At 42.0% G+C, this 15,327-nt stretch overlaps 1 protein-coding gene across 6 annotated transcripts in view; it reads left to right on the top strand.

Moving 5' to 3' along the window:
* The window catches only part of mef2aa (myocyte enhancer factor 2aa), a 60,198-nt gene that overhangs the window by 19,915 nt on the left and 24,956 nt on the right, over positions 1–15,327 (top strand). For all 6 annotated transcript variants that reach the window (XM_079163084.1, XM_079163082.1, XM_079163079.1 and 3 more), the window contains exons 2-3: positions 611–813; positions 8,125–8,328. In XM_079163084.1, the coding sequence (XP_079019210.1) occupies positions 760–813; positions 8,125–8,328 (258 nt within the window). In that variant the 5' untranslated portion in view covers positions 611–759. The remainder of the gene's footprint in view (positions 1–610; positions 814–8,124; positions 8,329–15,327) is intronic.

The raw sequence follows: 15,327 nt of genomic DNA, 5'->3' as shown, positions 1-15,327 counted from the left end.
CAGGGCGGGTCCGCTCGAGAAGAACAATGAAATGTTGCTGTTCTTTTTCTGCAGGAAGGGAAATGTAGACAAATTATTTCTATTGAGGTGAACGTCGCTTTGTAAAATGCTATAAAGAAAATATAGACGTTAATCTAGATGCAGAAACATCTCTATGGGGAAAATGAAGCTACAGCCAGCAGCCCGTTCGCTTGCCTTGGCGCAAAGACAGGAAACAAAAGGAAAACATATTTTATTACTGTTGGAGAGAGCCAGGCTAGCTGGTTTCCCTTTATGCTAAGCTAACTTGCTGCTTTCTTTAGCCTGGAATTTAACTGACAGATAGTGGTATCAATCTTTTCATCTAACAGTGCAAAACACCTGTTCAGTGAGTCTGGTGTAGCTGCGGCCCTGTCAGTGTGAAGCCGTCTTTCATTGACTTCAGCTGTGGTTCAAGTGCAGCAGCAGAGCAGATAAGGGTCCACCATGTGGGTCTCATACTTTCTGAATGTGCTTGAGAACAGAAAGCAGAGCCCTCCGCTGCTTTGAAGTGCTTAAGGAGACATTGTTGAGTGTCAAGTTAACTTTCTCCCCCCCCCCCCCCTCTCTTTCTCTTTCTGTCCCCTTGCAGATTGTGGTGTTGAAACGCACATTGCGAAGAAGAAAAGAGTGTATACAAGAAGAGAGACTGTTGCACAATGTGCTAGGAGAGTGCGGGAAGAAATCGTGTTGTTTTTCTGATATTGTTGAGGTGTCAGAGAGACCAGAAAGGACGTAGCCATGGGGCGGAAGAAGATACAGATCACCAGGATCATGGATGAGAGGAACAGGCAGGTGAGTGTCAGAATTTTCTACCTACATCAATCCATCTATCGATATCATCACTCTATCAATCTATATATATATCTCTATCTCTCTCTCTCTCTTATCTGGAGCACTTTTTTAAAGGTTCAAATATGGTTTACGTCGAATAATATAAATATGTAATCTTAATAACTTATTTCTTAGCTTATCTGACAAGATGCTACCTCGTCCTTCCCTTTGTGTCTCAGAAGACAGTCTGCTTTGTACCTGTTTGAAGGTTACAGTCGTCTTCTATTTTCCTTTGTGACTTGGACCAGAGTTCAGCAGCTGTCATGGTGTGCATGGATCTAAAAAGACATACCTCCCTCCCCAAAGTCCCAGCCAGCGGAACAGGGACCATGACATTTCTTTGTCAGCGTGGTCATATTTACAGACATGATTCCCCTGCCACCCTGCAATTTCAGCCCGAGAAGTTGATGAGGCAGCAGGAGCACTGGGCTGCAGCGGGGGCCTCCTAGCGTGGGAGTGAACTGAGGGCAGCGAGGAGCACAGCGGGCCGCCTGTGGCCTCCCCACACTGTAGGGCTTGTACCCTGGCCCGGCAGTATGGCTGGGCCCCTTTGCTGTAACACTATGTGTTTGCAGCTGTTTGGTAGCAATTAGAAGCAGCCACTGCACCACAGCACCCTCTCATTTGCAGGGTGGGTCAGCAGGACACACAGCACCCTTCTCTGCCTCGGCTACACTGGTCCCAGCTAGCCGCAGAGAGGGAGAGAGCTGGAATTCAGTCTGTCTGCTCATGTTAAATATAAACTCCTAAACAGCAAAACACTGTACAAAACAGCCGAGGCCTGTTTGAATCAAGAATAACAGGCTTTGATATCTATAGCAAGAAGGCTGGGTCCATTTCTTTTTTAGCTGCGCTCTCTTTGATTTAAGAGCTAAGTTGAGGAAGCGTGAGCGCAGTTTTTGACAAATTACACCAATTATTGAAGATGCGTAGGTTTCCCATAGCCAAATAGAACAGATCTTGTTAACACGCCCTCAAAATATAATTTGCATTCTTCACAGGTGGAACAACTATTTTGCTGTGCACACAGAAATATTACAGAGCTACAGTGGTGCTTCCTCTCCTGAGGGTATTACAGTAACATGATACGGTACTAGCCAATCGGTACCCTGACCGTGTCTGTGTCTTTTACTGTGAGACTAGCAGGTCAGCCAAGTGCAAACGAAAAATCCACACTGTGGGCCAATTATCAGTCTAACACCTGGCTCTGGGTTGGATCCAAGCAGGACAGTTGGAAGGATTCATTGCTGGTATCTACACCGTATGCAATGACCTGTGACATCAGGGGGAAAAAGAGAGGAAATTACATGAAAAAGGGTTGTCAACTGTTCGCTAGGTGTGCATGCATGTATGAAGGGAGTGAGGGAAGACATTTAGCTGTATTGTTTCACAGAGAAGTGGACCTGCAGAGAGAAATGTTGCTTCTTATTAAAGTGTCTCCCAAAGTCGAGTGTTTGCATCAGATTTTAAATGTCTCACTGTATAATTTGTGAGAAAGTTTATCAGCAGAACGCAGGCATTTCAGCTTGCATTTAGTTTGTTTTAGCTGCCTCAGCAGAGAAATTGCTGTAACAATAGGCCGCCCTGCAAAATACAGCTTCGGTATAAAGTGATGTATGCGTGTGTGTCTTTCTCTCTTTTTTTCCCCCCATGGGCCATGAAGCGAATGCCATTTCCCTGGGGCGTGCTCCTACACAAGGGGGAATATCCATTAGCATACGGTCCCCATTGTCGTGAGACAATTTGAATCTTTATCTACGCCGCTCTGCTGCTAGCTATCCATACTCTTAGCATTAAAATGAAAGAAGTCCCTAAGTGGGCTAATTAGATAGTATTGCCATACACAGGATGTTGTGTGGGGACAACGGGGGCCCACTTGCATTATCACTGCAAGTGCTTTCGGAGGGCTGTTAACCTTTCAGGATTTATAACACGGACTGTGGCAAAGGCTGAGAAGGTCTGTAATTGCACAATCTATCAGGAATTGTGAGTGCAGAGTGGAGACAGGCAGTGAACTTAGCTGATATTTTGCTTCAAGTCATTACCTACGCTGTATAATGACAATACGTTTTCATAATTCAGAGTAATGAAGTGTATTGTGCACAAATGACAAGTAAGATAAGATAATTACATTTAGTCCAGTTGTTGCATACGTCATGTGTAAGTGAGACCTTTTTTTTGCAGCTTCGTGTTGTCACACTGCTGTGTAGCCCTGCAGCGTTGAACAAAATGAAACATGAAGGCAGCAGAGGTCCTTTCATGCATACCGTAGGACGGTAAAGACCCAAATACTGAGCCATTTCCTTCATAAGTGATGGTCCTACAACACAGCGACGCACGCAGTCATCAGCCAGACTGACACGCTGATTGCAAATGAATGCTAGATAACAACCATTCAACAGCACCACCCTGGTTGGTTCTCCTCATTCACAGTATTCACAGCAATTAATGCAGTTTGACTCACAGACTTGCACGCATTTAGTATACACTATTATCTAACATTCACGTTTTCATCTTCTCTCTCTGTTTTACTATCACTCCCGCACATACAATAGCCTAACGGTGGAATAATATGGACCAGTGAGATGTGGCCCCTCAAAAAGAGAAAAGTATTGTGTTTTGACATGGCAGGTTGGGAACTCACAAACCGCACAACATAACAACAGTGGCACTTAATGAGCATTTTTTCGGGTCTTTCACCTACTTTCCCTGGATCTGCAGGGGGGACGATGGTGGAGAAGGGAGGGCACACATTAGTCTTGGAAGTTAGTGTAGGGAAGAGGCTGGTGTGAGCAGTGTCTAGTGACGTCTTATGGATGTCATTAAGCAGGCTGGGGGTAATTGCCCAAGTCATTAAAAGTTTGATGATTTTGCTGCTGGGTGGAGGGTTGCCTGCCCTTGCTGTGGCTCATTTTGGATTGTGCTCTGGCACTTCAGATGCCTGTAGGCGCCGAGCAGCTCTATCTCTCTCACTTTCTCCCCAGGGAGCAACACAGCGCATACCTCCCACTTTTCAGCCTTCACCCATTCCTGTGGTTCTGAGCGCTCATCATTATTATTTTGACAGGTAAAGAGCTTGTTAATAGACCATGGACAGAACAGAGGAACACTGTTAAATGTGACAGCCATCGTATATATTATCATTGTTCAAGATGATGTGTAGTTTCCATAAAACTGTGCTGAAGCAGCAAAACACGAAGTCAGGTGCTTGTAATTTTACTGCCGAGGGTGCACCTTGTATCACTACAATGCTCACGGATGATGCAGAATTATTTGCAATTTTATCAAAATAGCACATGGCCTCTTATTACAATTTCAGTTTTCAATAAATTAAACAAGCCAATTGTCTTTAAACTGGATCATTCTGGTTATTGATTATGATATTTCTAAGAAACCTACTTACGTTTACTTAACCAGCATGTCATCCTCTCCACTAAACAGGATCAGTCACGGCTACTCTAGGTTTCAAGGTCAGGCCCACCCAGTAGAGGAGGCCTTTGCGGTCTCAGTTGTCCACATGGGGTTCCTGGGGCTGTCCTCTCTCCCAGCCAGCGCTGATCCATGCAGACAGTCGTGGTGGCCCTGGCCTGTCTCCCAGGCCTGCACACTCTGGCACCGCGTAGCCAGGGCAGCAGCCACAGGGCCTGGGTCACTCTGCCAGCTGGTGCCAGACCTCTCTGACTCTCAAGCCCACTCTCATGTCTGCCATGGGGGGCCGTCAGAGGTGACATGAGGTTCTTATAAGGCCGCTAGCTCATCACCCCTCTGAAGGTGTTAGTGACTCAGGCATCTCCTGCCGTACCCCAGTCACAGCTGCACTCTGAGTCCCAGATGTCTTGTTTGTCATCTTGGCACCTCTGCCTGAAGACAGACATTGATAGACCTTTTGATTGACACATCAACTGTGTGTGAACGTGTGTGTTGGGGTTTGTTGTAGCATATGTTCTTATATACTATACCGTTGTCTGTCTTGTGGAGGATGGAAACAATAAATGTAGCAGTAAAAGCACGTGTGGCAGGCACATATGCTCGTGCTTTAGATTTTAGATGCATTTGTCTCAAGAATATTACACATATATGGTTAAATATGGCATGCCCAGCTGTCGTAAAAAAAATAAAAATTATTTTATTTAAAAAAGCAACTAAAACTAGTAAGCACAGTTTCTCCAGAAGGCAAATTTGCTTGTTGCTGTTTATCTGAATTGTTTGTAGTTTCCCCTTGATCTGCATTTTGTCAATTCCTGTAAATCACAGTAAGATTTCCATCAGTAAACATTCCAAACTTGTATTTAGGCAAATAGGGTGAGTCTCTTAAGGTATGCGTCTCTCTGCTGCAGCACCACTCTGTGATTTTTACTGATTTGATTGCAGATTTTTACACAAACATTTGCATAGTGCACCGTAAAATATTTGTTTAGAGTCTTGAACGTAAAACATGAAAAACTGCTACCCAAAGTATATAAAATATACATATGAGAAATGAATTACCAAGCTCAATTAAAGCTCAGTAAAACAGGTCATGGTGGTAGGACACTTGGGAAGAAGTTGGAAATGCAGAAAGTGTGAATTGAGAGCAGAATTACCACCTCATCTTGACATTGTGAGAGCTTCTTAAAGGTCAGGGCCTTGCACAGTCTAAATGAAATGCTAGCACCGTCACTGATCTGTCTGGTATTGTGTGAGCTGTTGTAACGACCTTATCAAAAGCAGAGAAAGTTGGAATCACTCCAGTTTATTGGAAGTTTAAATGTGGCCTCCCTTCTCTTGACATTTGATTTCTCAGAACATGTGTAAGATGCACCGGTACAGCGATACAGACACAGCTCAGGCTAATCCTGTCTTTGTGAATTACATGAATTAGTCAGGGAGCTAGACTGCATGTGTACCACATCTTACTATAGAAGCAACTCAAATTTTTTAAACCACATTGAGTGTCTTTGTGGGTGTCTTTTGACTTGGTGAACCATAGGAAAGCTCCGCCAGTGAACCTCCCACTTGACCTCAAGGATGTCTGTGGTTTTCCACTGTCTCTCTAGTCACCCCAGAGAAGATGTGGGTGGATGGAGGTGATATGTGTGTATGTTGGTCTTTATGTCTAGAGCTGTTTTGTGTCATGACTGGCCATACTAACAAAAGGAGGCAAAACTGTATAAAATAGCCTCCTTGGTTCACTGTTAAAGGTAACCGTATGAGTACAGAAGAGCAATGTGGTCGCCACCTTTTAATGGCGGTGTGAGCAGCAGCTGGCTTTTGTAGAAGTACTGTGTTTGAGGCTGGGGCAAGGACCAAGTCTCCATGCTGCTGCTGAGGTTGAAATGAAGCGGTGCCTGGGTCAGCAGCGCTGCACTCAGCACTCTGCCACGCATCCAGGTGGAACAAAGTCCTCGCTCAGCGTCTCATCCTGGGCTTCCTGCTGAAAGGTGACATCTCCATGGCTTAACAGCCACATTCATCTACTAAAGAGCATACAATTTGTTAATCATTTTCCCACATGACAGTCCCTGCTTTCCAGTTGATTAGGCGGACAAAACAAATATGCAAGCAGGCAAATGAGCGGGTGGGCAGCCCTGGTGTTTAGTCAGGGGAAACTAGTGTCAGCTGGTTAGAATGGCAGGTGCTCTAGGTGGGTAGAAACGGCCCTGATTCTGGTCACATCATATCCCCTTATCTGCCTCCATGCAGTGAACCACCTTGAGGAAATCATCAGAAAGACAAAACCCTCCCATGTTTTTTCTGTTCCACCGAACTCACTCGAAGGCTTTATGTGTCTGCCATTTGCAAGGAAACATGTCATTTGATTGAGCTTGTATATAAACCTCGTCATTTTACCAAATAGAATCTGGTTTGTCATGCGAGCTCGACTAACATCGGGGCATTGAATAGAAAATGACACGAGGACAGGCTCCTCCATGTCTAGAGCGGGGATAATAGTCCTGTGTAATTACCTGTAGTGTGTAAGATTTGAAATTCATTTATCACAGTTGGAGTGACCCGACTGTCTGAGCGTTACATAGACGCGATGCAACACATAGGATTATACTGCATTATACCAGTTAAAATGAGGGTATAGCCGCAAGCTGTGTCCAATTAAAGTTGAACAAAGCCAGCTCATCTGCTCAACTCCTCTCTTAGTAGGTCAGTGAAACTGATGGAGAATACAGACACATGCACTCCTCTGTGGCTCCGAGCACAGCTTTCACATTCACAAGCCACACTGTATAGTACACATTGGACAAGACACACGCACGAACGACAAAACATACCGAACCAAAAGAGAAAAACGGCTGCCTTTCCATCCTCCCTCCTTGTTAACGGTGTTTTTAGCTGGAGAAATGACTGTAGCATACTGTAAAGAGGTGGTGTCACATGATGACATGTGTGTGTGTGTGGGTCTGAAGCGACCACAGAGACAGAGCTGCAGAGATACAGGACATAAAGTCACTTTGCAGAGAGGGTTGCGTTACCACTGGAGTGATGTATGACCCAAAGTACCATCTGAGGGCTCATGTTACAAGGCTTATGCTGCACTACAGCGATAGCTTTCCGTATATGGAGTCAGGGGCTACAGTAATGTATGGACCCCTGTCGTTGCCAAAGCTCTGACTCAGCTCGCTGACTCGTGCCTCTAACCCTGACCTCTGTTCTGATAACTAGACATTTCAGACTTGTACTATGTCATTGCGATCATTCCTAAAGGAGGAATGATCGTGTTATCTGTCACCTTGGTTAGCATAACTGTTGTAGTATAATGACACTGTTAATATTGTTATTTAGCACCTGAGTAGGAGTCTTAACTTTGAGATTTTATACTAATTTTAAAAAGTTAAATTTCAGCCTAAAGCAACTCCACAGTATTACTTAGAGCAAGTATCAGCCGTGGATGTACATTTACTGCACATAGTACAATTCTTACGTACCTGTAATTGCAGTATTTCCATTTTATGGTATTTCTTACTTACTTCTACTCCACTAACTGAGTGAAGTTCTACATTTATTTGCGGGAGTATTGTTACTCTATGGTATTGTCACTTACAGTTATGTAAAATATGTGAATACTTCTTCCACTACTGATAATTGTGCAATAAACATGGATTTGGAAATGAATAAACTACTTCCTTCTGTTGCAATAAGAATCCTAAATTACCATTTACACTTGTGAAAATTGCGCGAACAAATTTATGTTTTGTTTACTTGACTTTGATCTCCTTTTTCATTTCGAGAAAAACAGTTTCCCTCGGTAATGGATGGTTTTGTTTTCTGTGTGCTCCTCAGGTTACCTTCACAAAGAGGAAGTTTGGCCTGATGAAAAAGGCCTATGAGCTGAGCGTACTATGTGACTGTGAGATAGCCCTCATCATTTTCAACAGCTCTAACAAACTGTTCCAGTATGCCAGCACAGACATGGACAAAGTGTTGCTGAAATACACAGAGTACAACGAGCCCCACGAGAGCCGAACCAACTCTGACATTGTAGAGGTGAGTGAGCGTCGCCTTCTTGCTTTGTGGGGAAAAACGTCTTTCACATCATTCCTTTTCCTATTTTCTCTTCATTACGATTTGACATACAAAACTTACATTCAGATTTAGACTAAATAAATTATTTTAGTGCTGGATTAAGACTATAAGCTATATTTCTTTTGTGACTGTACAGCTCTGTAAATGCTCCACGGGTGTAGTGTTTTAGACAAGCAAGAGGGAGGAACAAGTAACAGTTTCCTTCTAGTCACCATTCAGATAGGGCACAGGAGGTCTGCAGTCTCTGATAAGTTCAGCTGCTCTCGTGCCCATCAACTGATGTGGAAAACCTATCTCTGCGCATGCATGCCGCAGTAGCTGCTGACCACCACTGTTTCCCATAGATATTGTACCTGTAGGGCTCAGTTCTCTGGCTACTCCTCATCACAGACCATCAGCTTGGCTATAGCTGCAGTGAAAATACAGTGTTTAGTACATTCCATACTGCTCTATAAAACTCAACAAGCACTTGGGTTTCCTGGCAGCTCCTGCATGCCCGGCGACTAGCGGAAGAGTAAACCACTTGTTATGCCAGCATACAAAACTGTCAGCCAAAAGTGTAGAAGCCAAAGTAAATGAGAATGATTAGGGATGCATCCTGTTCCAAAGATCTTTCATTGGCACACACTTGTGGTTTCTCGGCTTATTCAAGATGTGCTTTAAGAGGCTGGTATCTTCATTCTGACTTAATATACAATGTATGTTAATGCCTATTGATGAAAGCCTGATACTGCTAATATGTAGTTGCCCATTCATTTTTATAGCACTTATTTAAAATAAGATTAGCTTTCTCTGCACTAAGATACGTTTTATTAGACAATGCAGACTGCTCCATCGCAATTCTCTGGTGTCTTTACTGCCACCTAAAACAAACAGCATTTTTTTTTACTGATACTCAATTAAGAGACATTAAAGGATTAAGATGGGTGAGATTGAAACATTTCAAGAATCCTAGCTTTGGAAAAGACTTTCACTTGGAGGAATTAGTGAAATTACATGCGGCATAAAGGAGTCAGCTGTGGCCCATTATCTTTTATTCATGCTGCTGCTGCTGCTGCTTGTGAATTACCTGCTTGGCAGAGCTGCAGAAGAGTGCTTTGGCATCCAGTAGACTCATGCAGTCACTCCTCCATCAGGGGCCCTCGGAGCAGAGCAGGGGCTCACCTGCATAAAAAATACATGGATACATTCCTTACTTACGTAACAGTGACCACAAATTTCCTTTTGCCGTGACTCTGAAAGCTGTCTTACTTTAAAGAAGCAAACGCAACAGCATCTTATACTCTTGAGTCTTCATAGGGGTTTGTCACTGCCTATCAGTTTGGTCTTTCCACTTATTCCACGTATGTAACATAAATCTGTGGTCGACCAATGTATGTTTATGTTGACAGCGTGGTGTAACTGGAATGTACATTGTACATAAAGTAGCACCAGTGGTCCCATGCTGATCTCCCACTTAGCCCTTCTGGCTACTCTCAAGGAAGCTGCCCCGTTGCACAAAAGGCGAGAACAAGCCGCTTTTGTCCCCGCTCACTCGGCCAGCATCTTTGCACATATGCACAAATGCATAAATGTCCCTCTGCCTGCTGGCTATGTGGTCAAGGTTCAGAAGTGAGGAAGCAGAGCAGAAGTAACCAAACCCAGTCCAATTCGCAGCATCACCACACAACTCTCACTACTCAGTTGGCCATATTGCCGTTGTTGGTGGTGGTTCATAATCTATGAAATTTGATCATCATTTAAGACCAATTCTGATCTGAACTGTTTTCCTGTCTGCCTCTTTTGGCAAATACTTATTTTCAGCCTTTGAGCTTCTCTACAGCTGCACAGATCCTTGTGCACTACATGGAGGAGCTGATGCCTTATTTATGGCAAGAATCCACCCCTCCTCCATTTATCTCGTGAAATGGGTCTCACATGAGGACACTTACACTGGACACTTATCTAAATGTTTTAATTGTGTTAAACCCATCTTATGCCATGCAAACAATCATGTGCTCATTTGTCCGGTATGGGAGGCCAGAAAAACCCTCTCCCGCTTTCCATTGGGAAGCTCGTTCGGTGTGAGAAAGTAAATCAAAGGTCACATTCCTGCTCAGTAGTACCATCTGTAGATAAAGGCTGAGCTGTGCAGTGTGGGAGAACAGTCTCCATGTTTTCCACAGATGGATGCATGCCTGGGCCACAGTTTGATAACTCAGTGGAGGGCTATGGACTTTGTCTCAAACTTGGCTCGTAGTCCAAAGCAGAGCAGTCGGCCCAGGTTTTTCTTCTATGTGTATGTTGGTGTGTGCGTTTGTCTGCGTCTGCATGTGTTGATAGCGTTAACCTTACCAACACTCCAGGCGACAGGTGAACTGTTGTATGAAATCTCTCCTCTTATGCATTCACCTGTGTGTAATCCTTAACAGTATGAAGGTGAAACATCATTGTTTTTGTGACTGTATTCATTGTCTTTTCATCATATTGAACAGTACATACAAACCCCTAAACACAGATAGACGCACACACGTACAGACAAGGTATACCACCAATAGATGTTCTAATTTACTTTGTAAAAAAACCCACATTGCTGTATCTTTATTCTTTTGTAATGCAGAAGAGCAACACACTCCTGTCTCAAGATCATAGTTTACAGTCATTTCTCTGGAAATAAATGTGGTATTTATTATGGTTGTGTTGTTGTGAACCAAGCAGAGTAGGCTATTCATGACAGAAGGTTTGATGGTGTTGTTCCTATTGTGTGTCTTATTGAATTCTGTGCCGCAAATCCAAATGCTGCCGTTAGTCATTAGATTAATCTAATAATATTGACTCTTCCTCCACTCTCCGCTAGTGGAGCTAATGAGATTTTGCTCATGCTCCGCCATAACCTCACACCGTTCTCCAGCACACAGAGCGATCACTGTGTCTGTGGAAGAACCCTTGAAATCAGATTTTTACTTCACACGCATCGTTTGGCATTTATCTGTCGTCTCTTTGAGCAATTCAACACAATTAAGGTATATGGCATATAATAATCAGGTTTTTGCATTAAGTCAACACTTAATTGTAATCTTATAACATCAGGGCTGTGAATAGGCTTCTACCCAGTTTGAGAATGCAATTTTAGTCAAATACCAATGCTGCGTAATTGTAAATAACTGGGCAGCCCCATATGCAAAGCATTGCCTTTTCATTGCTCTTTTTATGTCTTTTACCCTGATGATTTGTGAGAGTAAACAACATTCATAGGGAAATTCTGCTTATCTTCCGCATAATAAAGAGGGGCGGCCATTGTTAATGTGACTTGGGAAAAACAGACAATCCCCTCTCTATTTATGAAGGAACGCCCCCTCTCACAAGACCACTACAGTGAGAGGAAATGAGACCAAAATGATCAGCTAATTTCCATTAGGGTTTTATCTCATGATCTCTATCAACTGTTGTTATGAAGGGAGCTGTATTAATCATTCAGTAAGATATGTAAATTTTGACCACGACTGAATGTCAAGCCCTGTGTTTTCAACTGAATCTATTTTGTTTGTGAATTTCAAGACTGCCCTTTGCCGATTTTACATCGACTAAAGCAACACAATCATCACAACTAAGAGTGTGTGTGATCGTGTGCCATATTCTGTATTTGATTTACTTTTACCAATGAAGACAATCAATGGATTATTCCGCTGTGCTTCAAAGTGCATTTTCAGCGACGTACAGCTTAAAAAAAACAGATTTTATTGCCAGTTATGGAATGAACCCTATATAGTGCTTTGGGCCGAACGTGCAACATGAGTTTCCGACAGGGGGTGTTTATGTTGTCAATCAAAGGCTGAGCGGTGATTAAGACTCATTTCTATCTTAATGAATGCAAATTGGCACATCTGCTATGGTGGGCTAGCTGTCCAGACTCTTCAATTAGCATGATTGATCAATTATCCTCCTGCTGGTGGCTCACTGGAAATGGAGGCTGGGGAACGAGAGAGGTGGGGGTAGGAAGAGAGATAAAAGAGCATGAGAAGAAAAAATGAACAGAAAACTGTCCAAAAATGAATAAATCAGATGCTTTATTTGATTAGAGTCAAGAATAATGGAATTTCATTTTACTCAAAGAGGCCTCTCTCTTTAACACACAGTTCTTGGAAAATAGACGAGATGAGTAAAATTGAAAAAGATGTCATTTTATCGTTGTTTTTTTTTACTCTTTTGACAAAGACACGCACATCCAGGTTGGCACATAAAAGGGCAGGATAGAAAGCAGAAGGTGATATTCCTCCGATTAAAACAGAGAAATGCATTCAGTGTATTATTGCAACAAAGTTTTTAACAGGTCATGTGGCTCTGAATGTTTAATCATGACTTTTTTTCTACTTCATTTGTTTGTTTTTTGTATTGCATTTCCATTGTGATACATCAACTTTACATGAACAAAAACCAATTTGCATTTTAAATAATGCGTCTGATTCTCCATCAGCAGATTTTCTGATCAAATATTCCTGTGAGAAATGAGCTTCAGCCATGCAAATATTCAGTAGATCAGTACTCTTTCAACTCTGAAGTCTGTCGAGGATAGTGTGGTGCGCAGCTTGTTTGTGTTTGTTTTAACAGAAAGCATAAATCCTTGAATATCAAAGCACACTGGTGAGACGTATCTGAGTAGCAGAGGCAGACTGTCCTCTGTGTGTATTTATAATTGTGGCACAGAAACATAACAGGACGGTCAAATGAGGCTCTTACAGGGAAACTCACACACACCATGTTCTCTAATGCAATAGAAAGTATTACAGCAGCAATGTCATGGCTAGTATAGCCGTGAAGGCAGGAGAACATATTTTGTGTAAAACTTTCTATGATAACAAACCATAATAATGAGTCTTTTTGTAGTTTTGTATTATGGTATATAAATAATAAAATAACAATATCTGCCAAAACTGATTTGGACATTTAAGTCAACTATAAAAGTTTACTTTATTTAGTAAATTTATCATAATAGACACATGAAGCTGTTTTTTATACTAACACATCGTAAGTTGTAGCTGTTGGTAACACGACAGAATAACTAAAGATAATTAATTATTCAGTCAACTCCCAACAACAAAGTAAATGCACGTCCTATGTCAAGATTTGCAAAAGAATTGTTTCTGCCTTAACGCATCTGTGCACCAGATTTTTGTTTTCTTTCCATTTTTGCAGACTAGTAGACTGGCACACAGTAGAACCCACTATACCTGGAAAAAACCCTGCCAGCGCTTATTCAAAATGAGACTCAGTTCTACATCAAATGTATTCTGTAACTTATAGAGGTGACTCATTTATCTTGTCATGTACTGTTTTAAAGATTGATTTAAAAAAATAAAAAAAAATAGATTGGATGAGGTCACCAGTACACATTTTACATTTTCACAATTTGGTGTCTATGTCTGTAATACTGACTGAATAATTATCGGCATTACACTCATACCATTGTTGTTGGGTTTGAGCCGTAGTTTGCATAATTATACGTTGGAAGTGTTAATGCGGTTTCATGTATTTCAGAAGATCTTTTATCTTGGTTCCATCTGTGCAGACACTGTTTTTTATTTTGTATTTTTATCTCTGCTGCAGTTTTCTGCTTCTGATGCTATTTTCTGATGTCTTTACTTGTTTATTCTGAAGAAACTGATGTTGCTATTGACCAAAACGTAAACGTCATCACTTCCTTTGCAACAGTGCATATTTCTCTGGAAAGACCAAACTCTACCTGCTGTTGGTGCCACCTTTCTTTGTGTTGATGTTTTTCTCAATAAACTTGTGAGCTACCATTTATAGAAACGTAGAATAGCAAGTCAATTAGACATTTCATATCTTCAGATGATTGCACTTCTGGTTGGAAAAAATCCATAATTTCTTGTTGTCTGACTGGTGCTCATTCTTTGCATATAATTATCTACATCATTATCCATCATTGCCGGTCTATTAACAGTGGCACAGAAAGGGAAAGCAGCTGTTTTAATGAAACAACAAAGTATTAATTTAGATCTTTTTAAATTATTTTTTTATTTTGATCAAACTAGTGCAGTGTCCGTTCAAAACATGCCTGTTCAGAACAAACACTTGGCCTGTGGTGTTGCTGCTCGCAGCTTTCTCAACAAACGCTCATACAAACAACTTCACACTCAACACAGCGCTTACTTGTTACGTTGCAAATTCAGATTTGGCTCACAAAATTAATCTATTAATATACAATGCATTATTATTCATTAAATCATCCAGCATCATATTTTCAGAATTGAAAGCTCCACCTTGAATGGATGTGTTTTTAACATACCATACTTGAAGTAAACATTTGAATGCAGGACTACTGCGTGGTATTGATAGTTTTACTATTGGTACTTAATAGTTTTACATCAGGAAGGTTTTGAATTGCCTTCTTATTCTGCCATTACCAACATTCCAGTTGGAGAAAGCATGAAAAGTAAAGCAAGATGGTGTTTGCCTGGGGCCCCCAAATCCTTAAATCCACCCTTGAAAAACTCACCCAAATCATGGTTACTTGCCATCAGAAACATCGCTGAAATACACTGAGCGGATGTAATTTCCAATCAGGCGTATTAGTCGCTTGTTTTGACAAAACCACTGATGTTATAATTACGAGCATGGGTCTAATCAGCGGAGGTATTTTGCTGGCGATAATGTTATTAGTGTTATGAGTTAGTATTATGTCTTACACCTGGGAAATACTGTCTCACTCACAGGGGAGAAACACAGCCAAGTTGCGGCTTACTCATTGTCTCACCGGTGAAATACATTTTGTTTGGAATCTGCTTGCAGTTGGCTGTTCACTCGTTTTTGACTCGAGGGAAGTGAAGAAGAGTTTGGTTGTTAGGTGAACTGCAGTTAATAAGCCGCGGTCTGCCCGCTGCGGACGCCGGGCAACATGCTCAAGTCCAAAGGCACTCCCTTTGGTTTCCAGCAATACACCCGCCAAGTGTGACGTAGAGC

Source organism: Pholis gunnellus (genome assembly GCF_910591455.1).
Source record: "Pholis gunnellus genome assembly, chromosome: 7".
NCBI classification, from domain to species: Eukaryota; Metazoa; Chordata; class Actinopteri; order Perciformes; family Pholidae; genus Pholis; species Pholis gunnellus.
This window is presented reverse-complemented; position numbering and strand designations above follow the sequence as displayed.